At 42.0% G+C, this 25,177-nt stretch overlaps 1 protein-coding gene across 4 annotated transcripts in view; it reads right to left on the bottom strand.

The window, feature by feature from the left end:
* Positions 1-25,177, bottom strand: part of IL5RA (interleukin 5 receptor subunit alpha) — a 38,688-nt gene that overhangs the window by 9,777 nt on the left and 3,734 nt on the right. For 2 of the 4 annotated variants that reach the window (XM_030569217.1, XM_030569220.1), the window contains exons 2-9: positions 22,773-22,869; positions 18,551-18,635; positions 17,273-17,415; positions 16,500-16,638; positions 12,348-12,480; positions 12,081-12,271; positions 10,089-10,234; positions 9,208-9,343 (exon numbers count right to left, since the gene is read on the bottom strand). In XM_030569217.1, coding sequence (XP_030425077.1) covers positions 9,208-9,343; positions 10,089-10,234; positions 12,081-12,271; positions 12,348-12,480; positions 16,500-16,638; positions 17,273-17,415; positions 18,551-18,632 — 970 coding nt within the window. In that variant the 5' untranslated portion in view covers positions 18,633-18,635; positions 22,773-22,869. Of the gene's footprint in view, positions 1-9,207; positions 9,344-10,088; positions 10,235-12,080; positions 12,272-12,347; positions 12,481-16,499; positions 16,639-17,272; positions 17,416-18,550; positions 18,636-21,705; positions 21,810-22,772; positions 23,463-25,177 lie in introns of those variants that run through there. The other 2 variants (XM_030569218.1, XM_030569221.1) reach the window with 2 other exon arrangements.

Raw genomic sequence — 25,177 nt, 5'->3', positions numbered from 1 at the left:
GAGCCATAAGGTAAGGCAGGAATCAGGAATACAAATTTCTGTTTGTAAATAAGAGAAACCTAGCAACCTTAACTGAAACTGAATTAAGTTTGTTGTGGGGAATTTAATTGTTTTTTTTTAGGCTTTAAGTGAATAATCCCAGTGAGACATCTAAGTGCATTTTTAGTTTTTTCATCAGTTTGAATACGTTTCATGTTTGCAATTAATTAGTAATGCAACATATGAGGTTGCAAGTTCAAGTTCTGCAAAACACATGTGAAACCAGTTCTCCATTGCAGACTCACTTGACACACAAACAGTTCATTGTCATAGGCTAGATCACGTCTAATAAGTTCTCCGCAGACAAGCTGTCATAAACAGAGAGTAGGAGTTAATAGAACAGAAGTACTTTATATCTCTTTTGCCTGTAAAGGGTTAACAAGATCAGTGAGCCGACTGTCACCTGACCAGAGGACCAATCAGGGGACAGGATACTTTCAAATCTTGAGGGAGGGAAGTTTCTCTGTGTGTGTGTGCTGTTAGATTTTGGTTGTTGTTCACTCTGGGGGCTCAGAGGGACCAGACGTGCAACCAGGTTTCTCTCCAATCTCTCCGATACAGGCTCTTATAAGTTCAGAATAGTGAGTACTAGGTAAATAAGGCGAGTTAGGCTTATGTTTGTTTTCTTTATTTGCAAATGTGTATTTGGCTGGAAGGAGTTCAAATTTATATTTTGCTGAAAGGATTTAATTTGTACTTGAATACTTACGCTGGGAGGGTATTCCCAGTGTCTATAGCTGAAAGACCCTGTACCTATTCCATTTTAAATTTACAAAGATAATTTTTACTGTTTTTCGCGCTTTAATTAAAAGTTTCTTGTTTAAGAACCTGATTGTTTTTTTATTCTGGTATGAGACTCCAGGGGACGGGGTCTGGATTCACCAGGGAATTGGTGGGGAGAAGGGAGGGAAGGGGGAGAGAGAGGCTAATTTCTCTCTGTGTTAGGATTACTGTCTCTCTCAGGGAGAATCTGGGAGGGGAAGAGAGAAGAAGGGGGGAAGGTGAATTTTCCTCTCTGTTTTAAGATTCAAGGAGTTTGAATCACAGTGATCTTCCAGGGTAACCCAGAGAGGGGAAGCCTGGGAGAGGCAACGGTGAGGGAAGGGGTTTACTTTCCTTGTGTTAAGATTCAGAGGGTCTGGGTCTTGGGGGTCACCGGGCAAGGTTTTGGGGGGACCAGAGTGTACCAGGTACTGGAATTCCTGGTTGGTGGCAGCGCTACAGGTTCTAAGCTGGTAATTGAGCTTAGAGGAATTCATGCTGGTACCCCATCTTTTGGACGCTAAGGTTCAGAGTGGGGATTTATACCATGACACAAGCAGACTAAGATTTACCCAGTTATCCTCTGCAAATTCAACATTTGCCAAGTTATCACAGTTTGCTACCTGAGACAAGGCAGTATTTCCTCATACTTCAAATAAGAAGTAAGGGCCCAGCTAATGGCAGGCTAGGTCTACACTATGATTTTAGGTTAAATTTAGCACAGTTACCTCGATTTAACCCTGCACCCATCCACACAAAAAAGCCCTTTTTTTCGACTTAAAGGGCTCTTAAACGCGATTTCTTTACTCCACCTCCAACAAGGGGATTAGCACTGAAGTCGGCCTTGCCGGTCAAATTTGGGATAGCGTGAATATAATTAGACAGTATTGGTCTCCTGGAGCTATCCCAGAGTGCTTCATTGTGACCACTCTGGACAGCGCTCTCAACTCAAATGCACTGGCCAGGTAGACAGGAAAAGTCCCGCAAACTTTTGAATTTCATTTTCTGTTTGGCCAGCGTGGTGAGCTGATTAGCACAGGTGACCATGCAGAGCTCATCAGCAGAGGTGACTGTGGAGTCCCAGAATCGCAAAAGAGCTCCAGCATGGACCGAACAGGAGGTATGGGATCTGATCGCTGCATTGGGAGATGAATCCATGCTAGCTGAACTCCGTTCCATTAAATGACAAGCCAAAACATTTGAAAAAGTCTCCAAGGGTATGAAGGGCTAAGGCTATAACAGAGACTAATGGCAGTGCTGCATGAAAATTAAGGCGCTCAGGCAAGCCTACCAAAAAAACACAGAGGCAAATGGCTGCTCCAGGTCACAGCCCCAAACATGCCGCTTCTATGATGAGCTGCATGCCATTCTAGGGGGTGCAGCCACCAGCACCCTACCCCTGTGCTTTGATTCCATCAATGGAGTAGGACGCAACACGGAAGTGGGCTTTGGGGACGAGGAAGATGATGAGGAGATTGAAGACAGATCACAGCAAGGAAGCGGAGAAACCAGTTTCCCCATCAGCCAGGATCTGTTTCTCACCCTGGACCTGGAGCCAGTAACCCTGACCCCACCCAAGGCGGCCTTCCAGACCCTGTAGGTGGAGAAGGGACCTCTGATGAGTGTACCTTTGTAAATATTAGACAAGGTTTAAAAGCAAGCGTGTTTAATTATTTATTTGCCCTGGCATTCACAGCCAGTGCAGCTACTGGAAAAGTCTGTTAATATGTCTGGGAATGGAGAAGAAATCCTCCAGGGACATCTCTATAAAGCTCTCCTGGATGTACTCTCAAAGCCTTTGCAAAAGGTTTCTGGGGAGGGCAGGCTTATTCCGTCCTCCATGGTAGGACATTTTACCATGCCAGGCCAGTAGCGAGTAGCCGGGAATCACTGCAGAACAAAGCACTGCAGCACATGGTCCTGGTGTTTGCTGGCATTCAAACAACATCCATTCTTTATCTCTGTGTTATCCTCAGGACAGTGATATCATTCATGGTCACCTGGTTGAAATAGGGTGGTTTTATTAAGTGGACATTCAGAGATGCCCGTTCCTGCTGGGCTGTTTGCCTGTGGCTGAACAGAAATGTTCCCCGCTGTTAGCCATGTGGTGGGGGGAGGGGTGAAGCCATCAAAATGTGACCTTGTAACAAAAGCACATGTGCTATGTAATGTTAACAGCAAGGTTTACCATGAATGTCCTATCAAATGTGTCTTTTTAACTAGCACTCTCCCTTTTTCTTTCTTCCACCAGTTGCATATGTTTCTTCTTCCCAGAGGCTAGTGAAGATTAGAAGGTAAAAACATGCATTCGGGATGAAATGTTCTCTGAGATCATGCTGTCCTCCCACACTGACAGAGCACAGCAGAATGCATGGAGGCAGACAATGTCAGAGTGCAGGAAAGCACAATATGAATGTGAGGAGAGGTGGTGGGCTGAAGATGATAGGTGGCATCAGCTTGCTGACAGAAGGCAAGAGTCAATGCTTAGGCTGCTGGAGCATCAAACTCATATGCTCCAGCATATGGTTGAGCTGCAGGAAAGGCAGCAGGAGCACAGACCGCCGCTACAGCCCCTTTGTAACCAACCGCCCTCCTCCCCAAGTTCCATAGCCTCTTCACTCAGATGCCCAAGAACGCGGTGGAGGGCCTCCAGCCACTCCACCCCAGAAGACTGCCCAAGCAACAGATAGCTGGCATTCAATAAGTTTTAAATTTTTTAAGTTTTAAAGTTTTAAAGTGCAGCATGGCCTTGTCCTTCCCTCCTCCTCCACCCCTCCCGGCTAACTTGGCAGTTATCCCTCTGTTTGTTTGATGAGTTAATAAAGAATGCATGAATGTGAAGCAACAATGACTTTATTGCCTCCACAAGCGGTGATCAAAGGGGAGAGGGGAGAGTGGTTAGCTTACAGGGAAGTAGAGTGAACCAAAGGTGGGGTTTCATCAAGGAGAAGCAAACAGAACTTTCACACCAAAGCCTGGCCAGTCATGAAACTGGTTTTCAAAGCTTCTCTGATGCCTACCGCACACTCATGTACACTTCTAACTGCCCTGGTGTCTGGCTGTGCATAATCAGCAGCCAAGCAATTTGCCTCAACCTCCCACCCCACCATAAATGTCTCCCCCTTACTCTCATAGATATTGTGGAGTGCACAGCAAGCAGTAATAACAATGGGAATATTGGATTTGCTGAGGTCTATACGAGTCAGTAAACTGCGACAGCGTGCTTTTAAACATCCAAATGCACATTCTACCATCATTCTGCACTTGCGCAGCCTATAGTTGAACAGCTCCTGACTACTGTCCAGGCTGCCTGTGTATGGCTTCATGAGCCATGGCATTAAGGGATAGGCTGGGTCCCCAAGGATAACTACAGGCATTTCAACATCCTCAACAGTTATTTTCTTGTCTGGGAAGAAAGTCCCTTCCTGCAGCTTTTGAAACGGACCAGAGTTCCTGAAGATGCGAGCGTCATGTACCTTTCCCAGCCATCCCACGTTGATGTTGGTGAAACGTCCCTTGTGATCCACCAGTGCTTTCAGCACCATTGAAAAGTATCCCTTTTGGTTTATGTACTCACTGGCTTGGTGCTCCGGTACAAAGATAGGGATATGAGTTCCGTCTATCACCCCACCACAGTTAGGGAATCCCATTGCAACAAAGCCATCCACTATGGCCTGCACATTTCCCAGAGTCACTAACCTTGATATCAGCAGCTCTTTGATTGCGCTGGCTTTTTGGATCACAGCAGCACCCACAGTAGATTTGCCCACTCCAAATTGATGCCCGACTGACTGGTAGCTGTCTGGCATTGTAAGCTTCCAGAGGGCTATCACCATTCGCTTCTCAACTGTGAGGGCTGCTCTTATCTTGGTATTCTGGAGCTTCAGGACAAGGGAAAGCAAGTCACAAAGTTCCATGAAAGTGCCTTTATGTATGCGAAAGTTTTGCAGCCACTGGGAATCATCCCAGACCTGCAACACTATGTGGTCCCACCAGTCTGTGCTTGTTTCCCAGGACCAGAATCAGCATTCCATGGCATGATCCTGCCCCATTAACACCATGATGTGCACATTGCTGGGGCCCATACTTTGTGAGAATTCTATGCCCTCATCACTCTCGTCATCGTGCTGCCGTCGCCTCCTCGGCTGGTTTCGCTTTTGCAGGTTCTGGTTCTGCATATACTGCAGGATAATGCGTGTGGTGTTTAAAGTGCTCGTAATTGCCGCAGTGATCTGAGCGGGCTCCATGCTTGCCCGTGCTATGGCATCTGTGCTGAAAAAAGGCATGAAGCACTTGTCTGCCGTTGCTCTGATGGAGGAAGGGGCAACTGACAACATGGGTTGCAGGGAATTAAAATCAACAAAGGGGGTGGCTTTGCATCAAGGAGAAACACAAACAACCGTCACAAAGAATGGCTCCCCCTTAAGGATTGAACTCAAATCCCTGGGTTTAGCAGGCCGTTGATTTCACGGGGGAAGGGGGGAGACAATGAATATAAAGCAAATCTGATCTATTTCTTGTTTTGATCCACTCCATCTACCTTATACATCTTAGGCTGGCAGCAGATGGTGCAGTATGACTGCTAGCCATCATCATCTCCTGGGTCCTTGCCAGAGGATGGTGCATTATGACTGGTGAATGACCTGGCTGAGTCACTCCCATGTCTGCCCAGGCACCCCTGACCGACCTCACTGAGGTCAGCTAAAAGAGCACCCAGGAGTACGACGATGATGGCTACCAGTCCTAATGTACTGTCTGCTGCCAAAAGGCAATGAGCTGCTGCTGTGTAGCAATGTAGTCCCACATCTGCCAGCACCCAGGAGACATATTATGACGGTGAGCTGAGCGGGCTCCATGCTTACCGTGGTATGGCATCTGCACAGGTAACCCAGGAAAAAAGGCGTGAAATGCTTGTCTGCCATTGCTTTCATGGAGGGAGGGAAGGAGGGAGAGGGGGGGCCTGACACCATGTACCCAGAACCACCCATGACACTGTTTTTGCTCTATCGGGCATTGGGCTCTCAACCCAGAATTCCAATGGGCGGCGGAGACTGTGGGAACTGTGGGATAGCTACCCACACTGCGACGCTCTGGTAGTTGACGCTAGCCTCTGTACTATGGACGCAGTCCACTGAGTTAATGCACTTAGACCATTTTGTGTGGGAACATACACAACTGGCTGTATAAAAATGATTTCTGAAAAAAAGACTTCTGTAAATTCGACCTAATTTTATAGTGTAGACATACCTGCAGCTGAAAGAACTTAACACAGGGCCCTAACCTGGCAACTCAGAAATTGTGAATGTGGCAAATTTTGACCCCTGCTCCAGTAGGTTCTCAAACTGGGAGGGAGTAGAATGTATTCAGGGGAAGGGGGTGAGAAGCTTTAGGACAGCAGCGGCTGGTGGCTGGGCATCCAGCTCTGAAGGCAGTGGAGAAATAAGGGTGGCATGGTATAGTATTGACATCCTTACTTCTGCTCTGCTGCTGGTGGCACTGCTGCCTTCAGAGGTGGACACCCCACCAGCAGCCACTGCTCCCTGCTCTGCCTTCAGAGCTAAGGAGGCCATATATGTACTTGTGGGCCGGGAGCGGGGCAGGGAGGGTTGTAAACTACTACAGACACAAAGAAGGGCGGGAGGGGAAGCAATCAAATAAGTTTGAGAACCACTGGCTTATAGGACTTATAAATGAGTCACAAAGGGTTGGGGAAAATTTCCCCAGCATGGAAACAGAGTAGGGCCAATGTAAGCAGCCCTATACTGCCTTCCTTCATTTTGTGGGCAGAGCTTGGTCAGCATCAAAGCACTGCTGTGGGCCCACTTCTGAAGGACGCTCTGTTACCAGGAGCTGGGTGAAGGTATTCATTAGCGAATTCATTAGAGCCAACTAGGCAGATTAGCACATTAATGTTCATTAGAGACGAGGTATAAAGGCGTTGAAGAGTTTGGTAAACAAGACAGAGCAATGTGAAGAACATTTTTTTTTAAAGAAAATCAGGAAGTAAAGAAATATAACTCCAAAGATAAGAGTGAGAGGGGATGGCTGAGTACAAACAGTTGATAATGTGTCATGATAAGATAACTGCTACTTCTATGAAAACATGTTCAGCAATCAGGAAATACAGTATCAAGTGGATCAGATCTACGCAAATTAATGCCTTCCAAAGATACTAACCTTCACAGATCCCCAGGGGAGTTCAGGTAATTTCTAATAAGGAGTATCTGACCTCACCATTCGCTTTGACTTTTGGCATTAGCATACCAGCACCCATATCACCGTGGGGGAGTGTGTGTGTGTGTGTGGCAGGTATGTGTCAAATTTCAAGAAGTAAACAGCTAGCAGGACATGCTGATTTCTTCAGGTGTGATGCATGTCAGACCCAGCTGTGCCAGCTCAGGCTAGGATCTTGTCATATTTCACATGAAGAGCAAAATTGCAACAGGCTAGTAATTATATGGAGACATCTAAAGACACTGCAGGTTACTACAAGAGAAAGATTCAGGAGGTGGCATTCATTTATCTGAAATAGTATTCCACCAATCATGTCTACACTTGCCATTTAAAGCGGAAAAAGTCCCTTTTTTGTGCAAAAACCATAGGAGCGTCTACACTTGCCAATGACTTTTTGCAGTAAAACTCAGAAGTTTCATCGCAAAGAGAAAACCACCTCCACGAGAGGGGTACAGCTCTAACCAGTGACGCTTTTGCAGTGATGTGCAACTGAAGACACATTCTTCCTGTTTACACAGCTTTTAATCTGTGCAGGATATTCCACAATCAGGGCCGGTGCAACCATTTAGGCGACCTAGGCAGTCGCCTAGGGCACTAGGATTTGGGAGGCACCATTTTCTTCAGCAGCAACTGCGGCGGCCGGATCTTTGGCCACCCCAGTCGCTGCCGGTATTTAGGCGGAGGGAGCTGGGGCAAGGGACCACAGGGAGGGCCTCTTGCAGCAAGTAAAGGGGGGTGGGTGGCACGCACGGGAACTCTACACCCCAGCGCACCGCTGCCTTACCTCCTCCCTGAGCATGCCATGTCCACTTCACTTCTCCCACCACCCAGGCTTGTGGTGCCTAAGCTGATTGGCGCCGCAAACCTGGTAGGCGGGAGAAGTGAAACAGCCATGGCGTGCTCGGGGGGGAGGCGGGACAGGGGTGAGCTGCTTCATTTCTCCCACCTCCCAGGCTTGCAGCGCCAATCAGCTTAGGCACCATAAGCCTGGGAGGTAGGAGAAGTGAAGCAGCGACGGCGTGCTCGAGGTGCTCATGTATGGCACAGGGGTGAGCTGGGGTGGGGGGTGTGCCTCAGGGCGGAGGGGGGGAGCTGCCGTGGGAGGGGTCAGGGGAGGAGTGCGCAAGGTGTAAGTTTTGCCTAGGACGTGAAACATCCTTGCACCGACCCTGCCCACAATGCCTAGGTGACCACTCTGGCAGCAGCTCTGCTGCTGTGACGCCAAGTAAACAGACATTCACCTGTCCCCCTGTAAAGCCCCGGGAACTTTGAAACTCCCCTTCCTTGTTTTCTTGCAAGTGCTCATTTATCATCTGGCCAGGTGACAATGCCTTTTCCACCGAGCAAATGATCCCCCATTTGGAGCAATGCTGAGCTACTGGAGCTGATCAGTGCTTGGGGAGAGGAGGCTGTACAGGGACCCAGGATGCCCCACGATTACCCCCCCCCCACACACACACACACACTTCCCACAAGACCTATCCTCAAAATGGAGAGAGCTGCACTGTGGAATAGCTGCTCTCATCATTGATGGAAGTGCTGCAAATATAAACACTCTCTGATGCCTGTGGAAGTGAGTACACAAACCAGCACTTTTCTTTCACCAGTTCACTATCACCATTGAAACTGAGAGCACAAAAACTCTGCAAGTGTAGACACAGCCACTGCTCCAACATTGTACCAGTAGGCAGGAGGGAGCTATATACACTCCCCTAGGACCCTGATTTCAGAGGTGCCAAGCATGCACAGCCCTCATTAACTTCACAGAGAGTCAATCCTTTTCAACCAGCTCTAAAACTTGAACCAGTCAGTTTCACTTTCTGGTTCTCATGTGTTAGTAATACAATTGCATTTGTGGTCACAACACCATGTTTATTTTTAGGAAGCTGTTTTTATTGATGCTTTTAATTAAAACCTGAATTTTCAAGTGTTCTTTCAAACAAACGTTTCATTTATCCACACGTTTCTTTATGAATGGAACCCATATTCTGGACTACCCAGAGGTAGAAAGTAGTAGCAACAATTAAAGAGTCAATGTACATCCTCAGATACACTTGCATAGCTTCCATTGAAGTTAACGGTAGCAGTACATGCTCATGATTAAACAGAATTTAGCCTTCAAGTAACATATGTATTAAAGTAACTATTAGACAAATACATTTTGATTCTTACCAATATGGAGAGGTTCAGTCCAATCACTCCAAATTCCTTCACTACACCATGATTGACGATTAGCTCTTATCTGTATGGAGTATCTGCAGGTGTCATCAATACTTAAACTGAAACTGTTTAACATTGTTTCCAGTATCTGTTAAAAACAACATAACTCTGTCATAGATTTCTTAAGACTAATATGGTCAAGACAACAACACTTAAATTGCTAGTTACTAAACTTCAGAAGTAAATTTACAATATTTGCTTTAGGCATAAATATAAGCATTGATCATTGTGTTTGTTCTTCTTTTAAATTAGTTTTAATAGCCTAGAGGTGGATGCCAAAGACTTGATTTTCACACAAAACCTCCATATTTGTGGGCACAATTGTGCACCCACAATTAATTACATCCACCATTTTTCACCTGCAATTCATTCAGGCCAAATTTTTCAAAAGTATTCACTGGTTTTGGGAGCCTAGTTTGAGACTCTTAATGTTGGGTTTTCAGAGTTGCTGAGCACGTGTACCTTTGATAGAATGGACCTGGATGCATCAAGATGAGCATCCAAAACCGATGAACATTTTAAATTGTTCCATTAGTGTTTTCCAAACTAAAATGTGGGTATAATTCATAATTAGGGGTGAAATCTTAGTCCCATTAAAGTCAGTGGGAGTTTTTCCATTGATTTCAGTGGGACTAAGATTTAACACTAGATCTGTAGATTTTAGAGGACGGTAGTTTGAGTTCTGATTACATGCATAATTTGAAACTCAAAAGATGTCCATGAACCAGAAGACTTTTTCACTAGATTACATATGAGACCTATTCTAGACATATAAAAAAGACAGTTCATAGTCAATTCTATATAGAATACCTCAACTTTTAACAAGCAGTTACCTGTCTGTAATCCATCTTCCAGTTGTAGATGTTCAGTTCATATTCAAAACAGTCCTCTAGGAAAGAAGAAGCTGGCATTTCCCACATGATCAGGAGGTTGTTTTGTTTTAAAAACACGGTGACATTTCTGGGAGGATTCACTTTCTCTAGAAAATGAATAAGATAACCAGTGTGTTACCAATAAAGCAAGTTTCTTGGCAGGAGGTTGTTCAAAGTTTGGCTGTGGTTTGGATTTGGTTGAATGTATAGCCCATGAGTTTCACTTTGAGTTTGTTGTAGGATAGGTGTAAAAGAACTGACTATATCAGTGGAAAAACAAACACTGAAAAGTAGGTAAAGCCACTGATATATCAACAATTACTGAGTAACTGACCTCCTTTATTAAAATCCTTTACAAGATTTAAAAAACAAAAAACAAAAAAAAAACCCTTCAATTATTTCATGCCTTGTGAGATTCATTATTGACAAAGACAAGGTAAGCAGATTTTTTTCATGCAAAATAGGTCTTGTTGCTACAACCTTTCCCCCCACCACCCCGCTTTTCTCCTTAGCCTCCATCAGCTTATGTAGGGTGACCAAGGACGGCTCTAGCTTTTTTGTCGCCCCAAGCACGGCAGTCAGGCAGCCTTCGGTGGCACACCTGCAGCAGGTCCCCGGTCCCACGGATTCAGCGGCTTGCCTGTGGGAGGTCCTCCAGTCCTGAGGCTTTGGAATACCTGCCACCAAATTGCCGCTGAAACTGCGGGACTGGCAGATCTCCTGCAATCAAGCCATCGAAGGCTCCCTGACTGCTGCCCTCGCAGGGACCATCAGGCCACCACCCCCCAGCTTGCTGCCCTAGGCATGTGCTTGGAGGCCTGGTGCCTGGAGCACAGCTGAGGGTGACCAGACAGCAAATATGAAAAATGGGGACAGTGTGTGTGTGTGTGTTGGGGGGTAATAAGTGCCCATATAAGAAAAAACCCTGAATATCGGGACTGTACCTATAAAATTGGGACACCTGGTCACCCTAAGCTTTTGTCACCATACATCATTTCATGTTGCCTTATTTTAGGGATTGCATCATACCCCCTAGAATTGTGTATATGGATGCTGCCCTCTACACACAAATTTTGCCTTTCCTGTGCCAAAGGTGCTGCTATATGTCCTGCTGAGTGCATCTGTGTTGTAAAACCTTCCCATTTTTCAACATCATTTTGGTAATATGGTGACTGGAATACAATACTTCAGTGTATTCCAGGCACCATGCTGCCATAAAGTTTCTAAAAAATTGCAAGAAGTTCAGAGAAGAGCATTGAAACTGAGTATGTGGATACCTCTAAGAAGTAAGTTAAAAAAGTTAAATATGTCTCTCTTAGTTAAGCAACATATGAAAGGAGATGTGATAAGTCTATAAATAAGTGAAGGTTGTAAAAACTCAGACGGGAGAGGAATTATATAAGAGAATCAAAGGGGTATAAACTAGACTAAAGGGATGATATTAAGGAAAGGAAAATTAACCTATCAGGAAAAGCTTCCTTCCAATGAAATGTGTTAAACTGTATAATAAAAACTGGTAAAAGCTGCATTGCTTTGGACATTTAAAGCTAGACTGGATAAAGCAGTAAAAAAAATACTGTGGGAAACCGTACTTTAGCAGACAGATAAATTAGATGAACTAATAGGTTATTTCTATCTCTTATTTTTATTATCCTAGAATTTAAACCTAACTGTTAAAACCACACAGTTAAAATAATCATATTTCCCCTAGTTCCACACTAAGACCTCCACTTTCAGAAAATATCCATGCAAAACCTTAAACTAGCCCATATCTTAAACTGGACCATGAATCATTTAAACCACCAATGAACTTCAACAAATCTTTAAACCAAAATGCAGAGCAGGTTTGAGTTTTATACCAGATTTTTTAAAGATTTCACTGCAAACATTTCACCAAGATCTAAGAAGTTATACTAATATTTTAATGTGTAAAAACTAAAAATATTTACTCACCAATGGCTTGTGGATTAAATAACTGTTCAAAAGGTTTGATTGCAGTGTACTTGCTTGACCCATTAATGTGTATTACGATGACTTCGTCAGTTTCACTAGTCTTTATGTAAGTGTTTGAAAATCGACAACCAATATTTCTTTCCCATTTGTCTTTACTATATTCTTGGCATTCTTCAGTGTAGCTATTATACCTAAATTAGATTAGTTTGTAAGACACTATTATCTTAGGGAAACTAACAAGGGGTAAAAATAGAAGCAGACCCTTACCTGTAAAATAGAAAGTATTTTGTATCTTCTGGTGCCTCTTTGCCAGCAAGCCAGGTGCAATGAAGAGATGCAGTATTATCAATGGCCGTGTAAATCACACAGGATAAGTTAGTAACTGATGTCTCAACAGCACCTGTAGCACCAACAATACATAAAAGGTTGAACTTGTAAGGCAATAAGTGCTAAATATTTACTAGCATGTTCTTATTACTCATGAATATAAAATAACTAAATACAATTGATTATAATCTTTGGTTCCTTGTATATGTATATATTCTATCAAATCTGTCTAGATATCAAATATTTATACAAAATTGGGATGTCTCTCTCATGAGTGGTGAAGCAGTTCATCCCAAACACTACAAATTGTTATTTTGATACCACCGGACACCACCATGTATTCTGTGTATGCCCCTCAATTACAGGAAACAATGTTTAGAAATGTTTTAGAAAGTTTTAAAATATTTTCTCTTAGCCCATTCACTTGAAGCAATTTCTTTAAACCCCATTCCAGCAAACACTTAAGCACGTTATACTATATTTAATGGTCTATATGAGTACAGCCCTACTTCATTTGTGATAGTATGCAAATTGCAGACCTTGCGGCTTCCACTGCAATTTTTATTTTAATTGGCTTACTTTGCACAGTCCACAATTTTGCAGACATTTTTATTATGCAATTAATACTGCAGTAACGTTCAATGCCTGTGAAAAGCTAAAGTGACTGGACTCGATTTCTACAGCAGTTGTGTTGAGACTTTTAGTCTTCTGAATTTTATATTGTACCGGTCACTGTTTTAAAATGAATGTAATATAGTTGCAGCAAAATGGTTGGTGATCAAAAATTAGCAGGCATAACATAATACTTCAGTGTTTATATTGTTCCAGTAAATTTTTCTTAAACAAATAGGTCTACTTTGGCTTTTCCAAATTACTGCTATTAATAAAGGTCCATTATTACTTTTCCACGATTTTCCATGTCTTGTTCGCAACTCAGCCGCAATTATTTAAAGTTTGTCCCAATATTCAGGTCGGGCCTTATATATCAGCCCAAAGAGTTAAAGATGTTAACATGACCCTGTAACTTTCCAACATTAAACAGTTTTAAACAACCTGTACCATCTGAAAAACAAAGACCTCAGCCTGCTTAGTACCATGGCAAACACATCATTAAAAAACCTTTTAACCTGTTTTTAAAGATAGAGAAAAGAAGGGAAAACAGTTTAAACATTTAAAATGTAAAGTATTAAGTAAGACTTTCATTATAACAGCATCCCTTGTTCCCTTTTCCTTTACCTATAGAGAGTCTTTAGAAGGAAAAAAAATCTTTGTTTGATAGTCTCTTAAATGGTCCTCTTTGGGGAAAAGAGAAAAAGTTAGTTGAGATGGGCTGGAGCTGCTGTTGCTGTTCTTTTTAAAGTCTGAGCCCATTTCCTAGAAGGCAAAACAAGACAAATACACACAAGAGGAGAGAAAAGAACAGGAAAGATAGAAAATGCAGCTTTTGTCTCTGGTGTTAACTCTCATTTGCAAACTTACTGCTGGAGAAACACAGGCATGGCACAGTCGTTATCAGCCACTCCAAGACTTGGCAAACTTGTACCAGTGTTGGACTATTTAGACACTGCTTTTATCTGCCTCTCTAGGCACGGGCTCACAGATATATTGGAAAAGTATGCAGTCTTGGCTGGCTAAGCCAGACTTCTATTAAATAGAAGGCAAATGAAGAGGGATAGGAAAGAGAAGAAATAAGGTGGGGTGGGCAAAAGATACACATGCAAGGAAGAAAACAACACAGTCTCAGCCTCCAGACAGTATCCAGGATTTAGCCAGGGCCAGTAGGGGTAGTGATATCATCTGGGTCTCGCCTTTTGGCTGAGTCTGTTCAAAATATCTCTTGGTAGTAGGATGACAAAGACCCACTGGCATTACAGTGGATCCCAGAGTTCCAGTAGGCAGGGGAGGGAGGAAAGCCATGGCGGTGAAGCTTGCTTGTTCCTGTTTTCCTATCTTTCAGCCACTGGTTATTGGCAGACAGCTGCTGCTTGATTTCCCCCCCATAAAGTCTTTTCTTTTAAGGCACCCAAAAGGCAATGATGGGCAGAAGAGCCCATTGCCTCATTATTTTGTTCACCAATTAGGTCTAATTTCCAAAACCAATTTTGGTTCACTGACTGCCAGTCCCAGACTTTTCTTGTTTACCAGGCATGATCTTAACACAGTGCTTGAGTTATAACAGTAGGCTAATTCTGTCTCCCTTTTGTATCTTTCCCCATCTACATTTATTGTATTGTATGGGGGAGGGATAGCTCAGTGGTTTGAGCATTGGCTTGAGCATTTATCTGCTAAACCCAGGGTTATGAGTTCAATCCTTAAGGGGGGCCACTTAGGGATCTGGGGCAAAAATTTGTCTGAGAATTGGTCCTGCTTTGAGCAGCAGGTTGGACTAGATGACCTCCCTAGGATTCTATAATTGTGACATTTTCTGAACTTTCACTCACTTCTTACAACTGAGCTCACAGTTAGGGTAAATTTGTAGGCCCAATTATTACTACACACATGCATAATTTTAAGCCTCTCCATAGTCCCATTGACTTGTAAGGGCTTTGAATCAGGCTCAATAGTATAAGGCTTTCTCAAGCAGTTTGCATGATGTCTGACAAGCACACATACATACACACATATGTAAACAGACCTATCTCTCTCTAAATAAACATTTCAAACATCTAAAGCTTCTTAAAATCACTTCCATTTCATTCTTCCACAGAATTGGTTGAACATGTTTGCATAAAGAAAGTCAGGCTAGAACAGATACAACACTGCCCTTCAGGCTTTATGATGTAATTGGCACATTTAGACTTGAGCTGGTCTAAACTGTCTCTAGAGCAAAAGTGAACTGAATTATTAAATAAGAGGGGATTAGATATCTCAGCTACTGTATTTCAAGAACTCTGTTGTAAGGATTATCAAAGTTGTACAGCTGCTGTATGTATTCCAGGCTTGAGGGCTTCAAAGAGTGAGTCTGGCTAGCATGGAGATGACAAGAGCTCCAGAGAGATTGAAATCAGATACAGATTGGAAAGGAGATAGAAGAAGCAATGGAGATAACTATGATTCTCTGAGACCTGTTTGCTTAGTTTTTTTGTAACACAAGGCTCTGATTGCTGATATTGCTGGATATCAGGCCAACAATGAAAACAATGCAGGATAGAGATGAGGACAATTAGGAAAATGAAAATTCTGTAGGAGATGAGTGCTACAGACTTGTCTCATGGAGAATTCAAAATCCTAAAACAGGAGTATGTTTTTTAAAACAAAGGGTGGATGGTTAGATTTGATTTAGAAGAATGCGAGTCCATTTACAGGATGAAATCTTACAACAGCAGTATAACCTTCTACATGCATCCCTACCATACCTCTACCTTGACCTTTAGGGATCATTCTAAGGTTGAAAAATAGTGCCCATCTCCATTCAGTACTTTCAGCATAGATAGACAATTAGTTAAAACTGTGATGAGGAATCAGCTCCACTAGAAACCAAACAGGATTCCCCAACTTATTTCACAAACCTCTCAACAGTTTTTAAGTAATAGTAATTTAAAGTCAACCAGTGACCTACAGGTGAAAAAGGTTGTTATTCTGGTACCAGTCCCCTGAGCCAACGAATCTTCCAAGATGTGCATCCTTCTGATCTTTTCATTTCAGGATCTTACACATCCTCATGATATCTCTGCCCACTCCTTGCTCTAACAAAACCACTACTCCACCTCCTCTTTATCAATTATATTGGCAAAACCAGGCTAATCTTAACTGATACCCTAAATCTCAGCCATCTTCTGCTCCTTGGGAATTTATGTGTTGTCTCTCCTGCGGGACAAATTCTGATACCCATACTCAGACTGAATAGCATCTTGCCTCACAAGTAGTGCCATTGACAAAATGAAGTCATGGAGTAATAATCATGAGTAAGATGCTATTCAGTCTGAATAAAGATATTGGAATCTGGAAGAAAACTATTGTATAAGAACAATGCCATGTAGAGCAGGAGATGTCTTCCTTTTGAAGTTTTAAACCTGTCATCCTTTTCATGCTTTCTTGTCTACAGACTAGAACATAACATAAAATTAAATCCTTGTTCGTAACACATCTTACCTGGTGGAGCTTGAAGTTTAGCTGTAACCCAGTTACTTTCTATTTGCGAGTTGTTATAGAGAAGCAATGTCCGAATACGTGCAGAAAAACCATTATGAAGCACAGCTGTACGGGTACTGCAAGTTTTCTTTGTCTCATACTTGAAAAATAAACAATTTATTAGTATCAAATGCAATGAAACCTAACCTAGGTTCTCACTCAGGAGACCAGCAAAGGTTGATCTCCTAACAAAAGTGGTCTTTAACTAAGGTTCAAATCACATGATATTTGAACCCATATGAAGGTACTTTAAATGTATTGCTTAAGATGGGGGATTGTGTACTGGAAATGGGTTAAATGAAGGTTTTCATGTACAGAATTTTGGTGAAACATGGACTCAAATGCTATCTATATACTGGTGTCAATCTGCAATAAACGCAGTAACATCAGTAGTGGATTATACTATCCAGAAACAGTGCTGATTCAACACCTCTGCTGGACAGCCTTCAACAGGCCAAAAATTAAAACTGCCCTCACTTAGTAGAATTCCTTGGGAAGAGTGACAGCAATACTGACACCTGCTATCTCCTGGGGTTAATCTCCCTTGGAACACAGTTGTTCCCATAGACAGAGAGAGAGATGGATGTGGGTTAATATATTTGTTTATGATACAAAACCAAAAGTAAATCTAAAGAGCCAAAGTATCTGAAAGTCATATCTTAATCAGTAAAACTTGGGTTTGAATTTGATATAGCACATTTAATCCAACATGCATTAGCCATACTTTACATTACCGGTTCCCACTCAGGAGTCATAATTTCCACATTGTATTCAACAGTGTGGTTCTTTTCTTGGTCAGGGTTTGGTTTCCATTGCAAAAGTACTTCTGCTAGTGCAGAGACTGTGAGAGTGAAGTTAACAGGTGGGAGAACCTGAACTGTTGATTAAGGGAGAAAACAAAAGAATTAATGACATACTAATGAATAAACTAGTAATAGAGAGTAGTTCAGAGCAATAGCTACTTTCAAGTAACTATCAATACAAGAAAATGATTAGAGACTTCATTTAAATGTTAGACTGCATTCATTCAATAGCTTCTTATAAAACATGTTTCTTATATGCGGGCAAAGGACTGAGAGTTAGGAGCAAATAGATTACTGAATAGGAATTTAATTAAAACCTAACCAAGCTAAAATTATTATGAAAACCAAATTACTTTAAATTCATGAATTTTAGAAACCTACTATCACATCTAGTTTGTTTTAAAAATATAGTTTTGGATCCTTCAAGTTGAGTTACATGGATGAATCCCTGAGGACCATGGGCATTTGTGTTGGCCCAGGGCTGTCACCCACAGATCAGTTTGCACAATCAGGGTTTTACAAACAAGATGGAATTGAGTTTTGTCCCTGGGATAAATGTATATTAAACCATACAGAGAGCTTTAATTAAAAACACAAGAATTTATATGTGTAGGCTTCCTGGGATTAGATTTTTATTGTCAAATGTCAGTATACATCGCTTTCACCATACGCACACACACACACACACAAACTGACGAAAAATATTTCCATTGGTAATCAAAATTTATAAATAGGTAAAGTAAGAGAAATGCTGCTTGAGAACTTATTCTTGTTTGATTTGAGGATATTTACTTTGTATATTTTGACATCTGATGTTGACAGTTAGTGTTTTAATGGTATAAAGCTTTAACTTTTTAAATAACAACACTTGTTGTCATTAAATAATTGTCTGATACACACACCCATAATTTTGCCGAAGTGTGAAAATTAGAATCAATAAAAATTGGGAAAAAAGCTTAAAATAAACATTGGTATTATCCATTGAAATAATAAAAAAAAATTGAATTCTGCCAAGCCTTCATATATGTGTGGAACATATGTATGCTGAACAAGGAAACAAGGCAGAGTTAGAAGAAGGATGGGATTGACAATTTAGAAGGATAAGGTGACAGAGACCCCGGGAGAACAAATGATGAAGCGTGAAAAATCTAAGCATATAAATGGCAAAAGAACAAAAGCTTCAAGTATCACTAGAAGAAAATTACTTACTTCCTTTAGCTTGCAATAAGTTTGCCTGAAACGCCATCATTCTCCAAAGGAGAACTGGAAAAATGCTCACCACGATGGCCATAGCCTTTTGGTAATAAACAATGATGGTTAGTTATCAGCACATGCCTCAGCCCATTTCAACTAGCAAATACAAGATGCAGCCCCTTACCTATAAATTAACACACAAAGTTTGTAGAAGCAGCAAAGAATCCTGTGGCACCTTATAGACTAACAGACGTATTGGAGCATGAGCTTTCGTGGGTGAATACCCACTTCGTCAGATGCATGTATTCACCCACAAAAGCTCATGCTCCAAAACGTCTGTTAGTCTATAAGGTGCCACAGGATTCTTTGCTGCTTTTACAGATCCAGACTAACACGGCTACCCCTCTAAAGTCTGTAGTGTAACATATGAGGTTGCTACATGCAAATAAACAAAATTAAGGAAATTAAACTGGAAGGTGAATGATGGCGATCATTCTCCACTCCTTCCCCTGCAGGTACACATCTTGCCATTACCAAATCTCTGTGGACCACCCACCTAAAGATGACATGGGAGAGGAGGGGAGGCATGTGGGTCACATGGTGTGGCAGATCCCCCTGCCCTGTACAGCAGCTGTTGGCACTGGTGAGCTGCAAGCTGCACCCTGCAGGGAGAGGCAGGAGCAAAATCTGCGAGCTTAGGGAGGGGCCACTGCTTTCCGGAGTGGGAGACTGAGGGTAAAGGAGGGGGGTCAGCCTGGAGGTGGGTATGACTCTAGGCCAAACCTTTAAATTGTGTCCTCTCCCCCTCCACCCGCACCACTATCAGCAAGTATAGGTTGTCTCTGCACATACCACAACCGTCATTCTACCTTCCTTCCCTTCCACATACACTATTTTACGAACTTACCTCCTGTCATCACTGTTATTGCTGGATGTGCCTGAACCGTTACTTCCATGTTCTTGCGGTATATAATAAAACATGCTAGCAGGCTAGCCCTATGGGCTACATTCGCCAGGGACTTACATGTCTGTGTTTATTACTGGGTGTAAGAGAAGCCATTTTTGTTTGTATTAGACCAGGGGTCAGCAACTTTTCGTCAGTGGTGTGCCAAGTCTTCATGTATACACTCTAATTTAAGGCTTCGCATGCCGGTAATGCATTTGAATGTTTTTAGAAGGTCTCTCTATCAGTTTATATTATATAACCAAACTACTGTTATATGTAAAGTAAACAAGATTTTCAAAATGTTTCAGAAGCTTTATTTAAAATTAAATTAAGAATCAGATCTTATTAGTTTAGTGTGATCCTTGCCCTTGCTTTTCCTTGCTGAGTTTTCCAATGTCTGGTGGCACCTATTTAGATACTTTAAGCTGCACACAGACTTCTGAGTTATAAGTTGATAAAAGGCTGACAGGAGGTCAGTGGCTGGACCCCCAGATCGGCAGCTGAGGTGAGTGGAGCTGGAGGCTGGTAGGGCTGAGCAGGGCCGGAAACCTGGACCCTCTCTGGCAGGGGGCCTGCACTGAAACTACAACTGGAAGGAAGGTGAGTGGGGCTGCGGGGACCCCGGCTGGTAAGGGGCCAGCAGCAGGAACCCCAGAGCGGCAGTCTCAGCCTGCTGCCAGCCTGGAGTTCCTTCCTGCCCGCCCTGCGTACTATGAAAAATCGGCTCACGTGCCACCTTTGGTTGCCGACCCCTGGACTACATCTTAAGAGACAGACTGTCTCACAAAGAATGTCCTCAGGCATGATTGCATTCCCTCCCATTCCGACTCACATAATTTGTCTGTGGCAACTACAGCAATTCTTTACATGGAAAAATAACACTTTGAAAGTATTTAGTGTATTTTAGTTTCTGTAAAATGGTTTAGCAGCTGGAAAGGAAAAGAGCTAGCATCTCATGACCTATCAGTTTTCCATGACCCATCAGCAAGTACTCTCCAGATCCCCAGTGATCTAGCAAGCACAGGTTTGGAAACTTCTGCTGCAAAGGAACTAATTTTAATGTTGAGTTCATGAAAACAAGATGTTGTGTAACATCCAAGTCCTACTCCATTCTCTATTTTTATATCCTGTGGGGAGCTAGTTCTTTGCTGATCAGGAAAGTGCATGAGTCTGGTTTGACCTGTGGTGTTTCTAACTGCTCAGTCTCAAGGGAGCCAAGCTTGGCCTCCATCTGCTACTATGGAGTTGGAAGCAAATTTGGCCTGACACTTGATGCCCTTCTGAGATCCATATGAATTTCAGAGAATCATGCCATGGCCATCCACATGCCTGCACAATAGCTCCAAGACCACTTGCCCTCAATGGCAGTATAGCTCCTGAAAAGCCATGCACCTATGGATTTCACCATTGGCTGTAATTACTGTGGAGACTGTAAGTCAATAACATAGGTTGAGTCAGGGCTGTAGTGTAGACAAGCCCTAAGATGGGCTATTTAATTGTTGCCTAATCTGTATATAAAGACACAGAAATCATACCAATAAAAAAGTCTTTGTGTAAGAAAAGACCCAGTGGGTCTTGTAAAAATATGAAATATAGCATTTCTTTAAAATTCCGCTTGCAAATCTCATACAGATGTTCAGTTCTTCTTCCATAAACATTACTAATGATACAAAAATCTACAGACAATGGCTAGACCATATTTCTGCTAAAACAAGTTACTGAAAAGTTAGACTAAACACATACATATCCTAACAGGAAGGTCTGAGCCTCATAGAGGCAATGCAACAGTATTTACCGTTTAGTTCTGGTATTATTTAAGCCAATGTAATCAGAGTATTGAACTAGATACCACTTATGATTACACTTCTTAGCTATGGGAGGTGCTTTATTATTCCATCATAGCTGCAGCAGGTGTGGATTATTATGTAATGTTTTAAAGACAGCTTTATAATATTTCTCTCAGTAAATGGGGAGCACAACACCGGTGATCAATTTTTTCAAACATAGGTGCCTAAAGTTAGGCACCTGAGTCCACCTTTAGGTTTCTAAAATGCCCAGCTTTTCAGATGTGCTGAAGACCCACCTCTCGTACTGACTTCAGTAATTTCAGAACATTGACTTGGATGGAGGCAGCTGGTGCTCAGCACGCCTGCAAATCAAGTCATCTATTTAGTAGCCGAAAGATGGATTTGGGTGCCTAACACTCAAGTTTGTAAATTTTTACCTTGGAGCCAGCAGATGTGGATTCTAATTCTTCTTCCACCACATACTTTCCCTGGGACCTTGGAAAGACACTAGGCCCTGGTCTGCACCACAGAATTACTTCAGTATAAGTACATCGCTCAAGAGTATAAATAAGCCACACCCTTTAGCAAGATAGTTATACTGACCTAGCTCCGGTTAGACAGCACTATGTCAGCAGAGGAGCTTCTCCCACAGACATAGTTACCGCCTCTCCCGGAGGTGGATGAACTAAGCTGACAGGAGAGCTTTCTCCCATTGGTTTAGAGTGTTTTCATTAAAGTGCTACAGCAGCGCAGTTGCATTTGCGCAGCTGTGCCGAGCAGCGTTTTAAGTGCAGACCTGCCCTAAGATTCCTGGACCCTCAATTTCCCCATCATTTTCATTTTTCCATCATCCCAGTACTGAAAAATTAAGTCTTTAAAGAGGCATTTCCATACTCATGTGATACTACAAACTTTTCAGATATATTCACCACTGTACTGTATCATTAACTGCGGGTTTTGTATGTTAAATTACTGAAAATGTAATCAAACAAAAATGTATGCAGTGTAGATGTAGCCGTGTTGGTCCCAGGATATTTCAGAGACAAGGTGGGCAAAGTAAAATCTTTTATTGGTGTTAACTGGCCACTCTACCTTGAATGGGCCTCTATACTATGTGCTCTAAGCAATCCATTCCATGTTGCATTTTGCTATGACATTGCAAGTACCTTTTCCCAGACCTGTGTGCCTCCAAAGCTTGTCTCGCTCACCAACAGAAGTTGGTCCAATAAAAGAAATTACCTCACCCACCTTGTCTCTCTGATCAAACAAAAGTGTCATTTTAAATCATTAGACAAGCTGATTAGACATCTACAATAGCATTAACAGCCTATTCATTAATAAGCATGATAAGTATTCACACTGAAATAAGAGGTAAGCAAATTTTGATTACGTATGATATACAATAAATACTGTAGAAAATTATAAATAGTATCTTCTATCTTAAAGGACAGCAGAAAAGCCAGTGTTGCAGAGAACAGCTGCTAGAAGTTAAGGTTTTTCTTACTTATTAGCACAGCTGCAGTCCAGTCCACTGTCAAGAGTTTACTGACTGGGAGCAGGTTCCAGACTCTCATTTCCCAGTGCACAGAAGACAAGGTAATCTGTAAAAGAGATACCCAGTCACTCCTCCAGAAAATGTTCTTTGAGGTTCCCAGCAGAATCCTAGGGGTGCCTTTCAGAGTCTTTGCTCTGTTTCTGGGCAGCTCTCTCTGTGTTTCTTTTATAACTCTGCTCTGTGTTTAAACGCAACTCTGAGAGGTACGTTAGAAATGATGACGGATGATTAATTAGGAGACCGTGCAGAAAAAAAGGGAACTGTGCATATAACCACAGAATGAAGAGCTTTCTTAAGCCATGAAATGGTTTTACTTCTACCTGTATTGGCTTAATTATATACCATACTACGGTGGGTCTATAAATAATTTAGCATATAGCACTATGATATAACACACCACAATGATTTCTGTCTTTCATACAAACTGCATCCCCAAATGCTCTGCGTGGTTAAAGAATTCTGGCACAAAGTTACAATTAAAAGTGATAGCAGAGGAAATGAGAAATTAAGAAGCAAAGGAAAAAACAAATGTAGAGAACTGATTTGTAGGGAAAGCAACCCTGTCATTATCAATGGACAGTTTCTGTAAAGGAGGAAAAAGGAGACTAGTTTTAGGCTTGGTCTACACTTAAAACTTATACCAGCATCACTATGTTGACAAACACACCCAGTATAAAGAACAGGAGTTCTTGTGGCACCTTAGAGACTAACAAATTTATTTGAGCATAAGCTTTCATGGGCTAAAACCCACTTCATCAGATGCATGCCGTGGAAAATATAGTATGAAGATATATATATATATATATATATATACACAGAGAACATGAAACAATGAGTGTTACCGTACACACGCCACAAGAGTAATCAGTTAAGGTGAGTTATTACCAGCAGGAGAGAAAAAAAAAAACTTTGTAGTGCTAATGAAAATGGCCCATTTCCAGCAGTTGACAAGAAGGTCGTGCTGACGGATCGCAGGTGTAAATGTGGATTGGATAGGTCAGTGACAGAATCCTTCCATCAACCTAGCTACTGCCACTCAGATTCTTAGTATTCTTACCATCTTACACAGGCCATTATATATATATATCAGATTTTTTGGAAGAGTTCATTTATACTTGCAGGCATTCACTCTTGCAATGTCTTTTAAGGGTTGAATTCCAGGAAAATCTGTCCACAGCAAAATGCTAATGTGTCAGATTACTTTGCTTAAAATGTAAGACAAAAGATTGCATTTATGTATAACATTGCCTCCCATTTGCAATGAATATTTCAATACACTTGCTGCTCTTTATCCAGGCTGGGAATTTCCAAGGAGGCAAAGGAAGTCAGGCACCCAACTCCCAATGACTTTCAATTAAATTTGGATGTGTAACTTCTTCAGGCTCCTTTGAAAACCCCAGCCTCCTTCTTGTTCTAATGACCCAGATTTGTCCCTCTACCTCAATCGGTAGTGTCCTTCTAACTTTCTAAGAGGAAATTTACCCATTTTTGAATCATTCCCTCTCAATAAAGTTATACCAAATACCCAAACTATTATGCAATGTCACAGAGCATTGTTGAACAGCTCTCAAGTTTAACAGCAGAAGTGGCTCCAGTTCATTACTTGAAGTGGTCTCTGTAATTGATGTATCAGTTATAAACCCATTAAGGTCTATATAGGCCCCACAAGGCTCTGTGTAGGTGGACACATTTTGCAGAACATTTGGGGGCCTGTGTTTGTAAAACATTTCAGAATGGCAAACATTAGTTACATTTCAGATAGAGTTCTATTAATTTTAAAGTAGCCTGAAGATTAGTATGAACTTGTATTTAATGATGGGAATTTTTCTGAACTCAATTATAAATTTATTCTTTTGTAATCATTGGTCTGTGTTTTTCATTAAGAAGCTGAAGTAACAACACTGACTGTTCCTTTCTGTTGTTTTCCCTGATTATTTGTTTACATTTTGTTAAAATCTCATTTTATCATCTCTTGATACTTGTGTATTTTTTTTCTTTACTGTGTGAGTACTTGCCTGCCTGCAGCTGTGCTCAGGAGCACCTGCAGCCTGATGCACAAGGGAAGCATTGCCAACTGTGCTCACTTTAGGAGGGAGGTCACATGCTACATTTGCCAGAAATCTGAACATCTGCATTACAATGGTTCAGTGAATAAGAAACTAGCAGGATCAGGGTAGGTACTAAGCAAATCCCTGCAGTACTTTGCTTTGTGATTGTCTTAAATGCTCCAGAGGATGGACCAACATCAGCATCTTCCCAAGTTGATTTTGGCTTAACAACAAAATTTGTCAATGGACCCAAACAAGGTCTCGCTACACCAGTATATTCTATCTAAAGCTTTAATGAAAGGTTTA

The sequence above is a fragment of the Gopherus evgoodei genome, chromosome 7 (genome assembly GCF_007399415.2).
Source record: "Gopherus evgoodei ecotype Sinaloan lineage chromosome 7, rGopEvg1_v1.p, whole genome shotgun sequence".
NCBI classification, from domain to species: domain Eukaryota; kingdom Metazoa; phylum Chordata; order Testudines; family Testudinidae; genus Gopherus; species Gopherus evgoodei.
This window is presented reverse-complemented; position numbering and strand designations above follow the sequence as displayed.